Consider the following 5,172-nt stretch of genomic DNA (forward strand, 5'->3'; position numbering starts at 1 on the left):
AGAACAGCTTACATCTTAGTACCCGTTTCACATTCAGTGCAGCTTAGCTGCTGTGGTCCTCGGGTTGTACATTAGATTTCTAGACTTGTTTGCCACGTATGATCCCTCTATTTGTTCCTCTCCTTGACAATCTCTTCTGTGTCCCCTTTGTTAGCGTATTTGTACTTCCTCTCTCTCTTGTTTCCACGTGTTAATGACATGTGCAGTATTTCGGTGGCTTACTCCTCCTAGCATAATGTCCTCAGAGGTCGCCTGTGTTGTCACAGTGGACATAGTTCTTTTTTAGGGCTGAATCATATTCTTTGGTATGTATGTACTTCCATTTCTTTATTTTCTGTCAAAGGCACTCACGTTGTTTTCATACCTTGGCTATGGTGAACAGTGGTATAATGAACGCAGGGGAGCACAAGGTGAAGGTGTTAGTTCCTTTGGCTGTGTGTCTGCTTACATTCCCACCAACCGTGTCTGAGTTCTGTGTCCTCCACACCCTCCCAAACAGTCTGCTTGCTTGTGTTCTCTCTCTCTCTCTCTCTCTCTCTCTCTCTCTCTCTCTCTCTCTCTCTCTCTCTCTCTCTCTCTCTCTCTCTCTCTCTCTCTCTGACACAAAGTCTCACTATGCAGTTTAGGATAGCCTTAAACTCATTATGTAGCTCAAGCTGACCTTGAAGCCACTGTGATCCTTCTGCCTCAGCCTCTTGAGTGCTGGGATTACAGGCACGCACCACCATACCTGTTATCTTTTGACTTTTGGTAATTGCCATCCTAGCAACTGTGAGATAGTATCTCACAGTTTGGTTTGCATTTCAGTAATAATTATTGATGTTCAGTAGCTTTTTATATATTTGTTGGTCCTTTTATATCATATGTAGAGAATTGTGTTTAATAATCTTGCTTTTTATAAATCCAGTGTTTTCCCACTATTGGATTTCATGATTTTTTTAATAGTACATAATTTGCAAAGATTATTTTTCCAGTTATTTTATCATTTCATTTGTCAATACTTTTTGTACTGTATAGAAGTTTCTAGGGTTTTTTTTTTCTTCTATTTTAGGGAAGGATCTATAGGGTGTTCATGGTCTCACTACTAGATCGGATTCATAGTGATCCACCTGTTTACAGCCTCCCAATAGCTGGGATTACAGGCATGCACCACCACGTCCAGTCTCAATAGCTGTCTCAGCATGCCCTGGGAGCAGGGCCAGCAAGGCAGCTCTGGGGATCAAACCCCAGCCCCTGTGCCTGCTTGCAGGTGCTTTAATCCACTGAGCTATTTGACTGGCTCTAGAAGTTTTTAGTTTGATGTGATCCAATTTATTTATTTTTGTTTTCCTGGCTTGGAATTTTGGTGTAATATCTAGAAAATCATGCTAACACCGCTGTCTCTGAGCTTTTTTTTGTTGTGCTCTGTTACAGAAGTTGTATAGTTCCCAGTCTGTATTTAGATCTTTTGTACTTTTCAGTTAATTGTTTTTAGGGGGTGAGGCATGGTATTAGATATGAGTCCAATTTCTTTCTTTTGCACCATGTAAGGTAAGGGTCCAATTTCATTCCAGTTTTCCCAGCACTATATCTTTAAAGGACTATTTCTTCCTCCAGATCATCTCTTGATACACCTCTCAACAGTTGTTTGACTGTTTCCATTTATTTTGGGGCTCTTCATTCTATTTTAAACATTCTTTGAGCACCTGCATGGCAAGCACAGCGTCCTGAGTTCAATCCCCAGTACTGGGGGAAAAAATTTCATTATTTTTATAATTCTTTTTTTACTTATATTTCCATTTTCTTCAATTTCGCAATACAATTTTTGTATTATTCACTATTTCATTATTCTAAATCTGTCTGATTCTATAGTCTGTTATTTTGGAAATTCCAAGTCATGGTACTTTATATTTTTTCTTGAGTATTTTATGATATTTTAAGATGAACCTTTTAAATACTTTTTAAACTTTTAATGTGAAAACATTTTGAGATGTATTTGGCGGGAAACAATTTTAGAGAGGATCTGTATTTACCAGGCACTTCTGGTCATTGGAATTAGCCTGCATTCCTGGTTTGAAGTCTTGGTATCTATCCAAGAACTACTAATGAAGGCAGCAAGTCTAGCTGAGTCTTCTCGGAATTATTAGGACTTTTCCTCATTCATTCATTACCAGGTCTTAAGGCGGGGATTTATTTTTAGCTCCCCACTTCCAAAATAACTATGTGCAATTCATACTATAATGAGCAGTGTACTAATTCATGCTATAATCAAGCAGTCTAGTTGTTAGGTTCCAAGCTTTATGCCATAGCTGTGCTATTTATTGAATTCCTCTTCTTATGAATTGCCCTTCACCCCATTTTTTCCTTTCTCATTTTTTAAAATGTCTTTGGTACAAGGTCTCACTATTCAGCTAGGACTCATAGTGATCCTCCTGTTTCCAGTCTCCCCAGGACTGGGATTACAGGCATGCGCCATTACACCCAGTCTTGGTGGACAGCTCATTGTGCCTGGGGGTGGGGCCAGTGCAGCGTGTGGTGCTGGGGATTGAACCCTGGTCTCTTTGATTGCCTAGGCAGGCACTTAGTCCACTGAGCTATCTCGCTGGCATGTTTCTCTTCTTCTTCTTCTCCTCCTCCTCCTCCTCCTCCTCCTCCTCCTTCTTCTTCTTCGTGGAACTGGGGATTGAACTCAGTCCCTTGCGCTTGCCAGGGAAGCACTTATTCTGCTGAGCCATCTCCCCAGCCCCTCTTTCTCATCTTAATGGTCCAACTAATCACAAAAAGCACAAGCTAAATAATGAATTCTCCAGGGTTTGGTTCTATTCATAAGGCATCAAAGCAAATATGTGTGTGTGTATACATATAACTATATTATATATGATATATAATAATATATATATAACCATTTTAAAGTGGTTTCTGGTAGATGTGCAGTTCAATAGATAAAGGTCATGATTCACAATAAAAAGAACCATACACCTGCATTTGAAATAAAAAAGCAACAAAAACTTGTCTACTTCAGAAAAAGATAAAAGGATAGGAATTTTTGATTTGTCACCCTTTAGGAATAATTAACTATTAATCCTTACAGTACTGAGCAATCAGAGTATGGTGCAAAGGATATGGTTTTCCTCAAATAGAACTTCATCTGGAGAGTTGTAAAACTCGGCACAAAATAAGGCACAACTAGCAAGCTGCAGTGCGTCAGGGCACAGGAATGAGTACGATAGGAAATGAATACAAATGACCACGTTGATGAAAGGAGTGGGGAATGATGGGAGTTAGACTTTAGATATGGTTTGAGGACACAGTGAGAACCATGAGAGAAAGGCCCGGCAGGTGACGCTGTTCTTCAGAGCACACAGCACAGGGCGGCCCAGTGTCCTCAGGAAGAGGACTGACTGACTTCTTGGAAGCAATGGCAGAGTTCATCAGGAAGGCGGAAGCTGTAGTAAAGGGAAGGCCCAGCCTCATACGTTATGGGAGACAAGAGCTCACTTTTTACTCATGCACTTTTTTTTTTTTTAAATTTTTTTTTATTTTTATTTATTTGAGAGAGAGAGAGAGAGAGAAAGAGAGAGAAAGAGAGATGTGTGTGTGTGTGTGTGTGTGTGTGGCCAGCTCAGCCCACCAGGGGGCGGGGCTGGCTGGCATGTGGTGCTGGGGGATTGAACCGCGGTCCCTGATGCCTTGCCAAGCTTGTTCCAAGTAGGTGCTTTAGGCCACTGAGCCATCTCTCCAGCCCTACTCATGCACTTTTTGATCTTATAAAAACCTATCAACTTATATGTTAATATAAAATATTAATGCATATTAATGTAGTTTTGTTGTTTTAGAGGGATTCCGGGAAGGAAATGTGGTACAATCATACTTACAGCAGAGGAATTAAACTGTTGCAGGGTAAGTAAATATTTATTTTTTAAAAAAATTATTTGCAATATATCTTTGAAATGCCCTTTCTACAACTCTACTTAAGTAATTAATTCTCAAGTAATTTTGGCAAAAATAATTAAAATTATGCATTATCTAACTACAATTCATAACATGTCACTAGATAATTAGCGCTTTGACCAGAGATCTTCATTTCATAGTCTAAAATAATGAGCTGTTATTTGAATAAACTTTTTAAAGAATAAAATGTATTAAATTCTAATGTCAACACTTTTTAGTCATGTGGGTAATTGTCAGCCAGCTCAATTTCTGAAAAAATGTTGAAAAATTGTGTGTAATTTTTGATCATTTGAATTTAGAGTGTCTTTTCCCTATCTTGAATACCTAATTGAATTATTTCAGAATTTATATGAAGTCCAACCTTTGCTTAATGGGGAAAACCCACATTTTCAAAAAGCTTCTAAGAGTATGCTTGCATGGAATCAGTCCATGGCTCATAATTTTACAAAACTGTTATTTTTTTGTTCTGAGCGAATGATGCTTAGCAAGTTTACTGTCGTACTGGGTGCCATGATGGGCTGCCAGATCTGAAGCCAGCACTGCCTATTGGATTGGGCTCCGCCAATCTCTAAGAATTGTGATTTCTAGAGGAAAAAATAGTTTGTCCTAGATTATCCCTCTAGGGCTTTTTATTTCAATTTCTGCTTAATGAGTTTAGGAACAGCAGTTTCCAAAGAATGCCAAAAGCTTAGTACTTGGACATTGACCATTATGTAGTTTGTTATTCTCGGGAGGATTTCTCTTCAATTTTAGACAAGGACAATGGATTTATTAACATAATATATTTCTAAAGCCTTACATCAGAAAACTATTTTTTACTAACAAACTTCAGAAGCTGAATATTTCAATTGATTCTTTTGAGGATTCTAAGAGGACCAGAGTAAAGAAGTAAGATTAACTGTGGGAAACCTCAAAAACAGCTCTGTGAAGAGAATTAAATGAGAATTTTAAAGTTGAACTAGTTAAATACGTCCAAGTAGGGATCTTCCTATATTTATTCTCCATTGTCTTCCTGGGCTGGTCCTGGCTACATCAGTCTACTTTGTCATGTGTAAAATACCCCATACTTACCCACAGAAGATACAGTATTATTAAAGTCATCAGACTGAAATAAAGTTTTGCTGTTGCTCTGAGTTTGTCCTTTGTCTATCAAATTGCCAGAGTATTCAAAGTTTTACTTTCAATTTTTGGAAAGAGGAAAATAGTCTTTATATACAATTTATGAATCAGCAGCTAGAGTAC

At 38.3% G+C, this 5,172-nt stretch overlaps 1 protein-coding gene across 1 annotated transcript in view; it reads left to right on the plus strand.

The window, feature by feature from the left end:
- Cpne8 (copine 8) overlaps positions 1–5,172 on the plus strand; it is a 250,510-nt gene that overhangs the window by 115,972 nt on the left and 129,366 nt on the right. Inside the window, exon 8 of the mRNA XM_023711426.1 lies at positions 3,816–3,879. Within this exon, the coding sequence (XP_023567194.1) occupies positions 3,816–3,879 (64 nt within the window). The remainder of the gene's footprint in view (positions 1–3,815; positions 3,880–5,172) is intronic.

The sequence above is a fragment of the Octodon degus genome, unplaced genomic scaffold (assembly GCF_000260255.1).
Source record: "Octodon degus isolate 3935 unplaced genomic scaffold, OctDeg1.0 scaffold00021, whole genome shotgun sequence".
Taxonomy (NCBI): Eukaryota; Metazoa; Chordata; class Mammalia; order Rodentia; family Octodontidae; genus Octodon; species Octodon degus.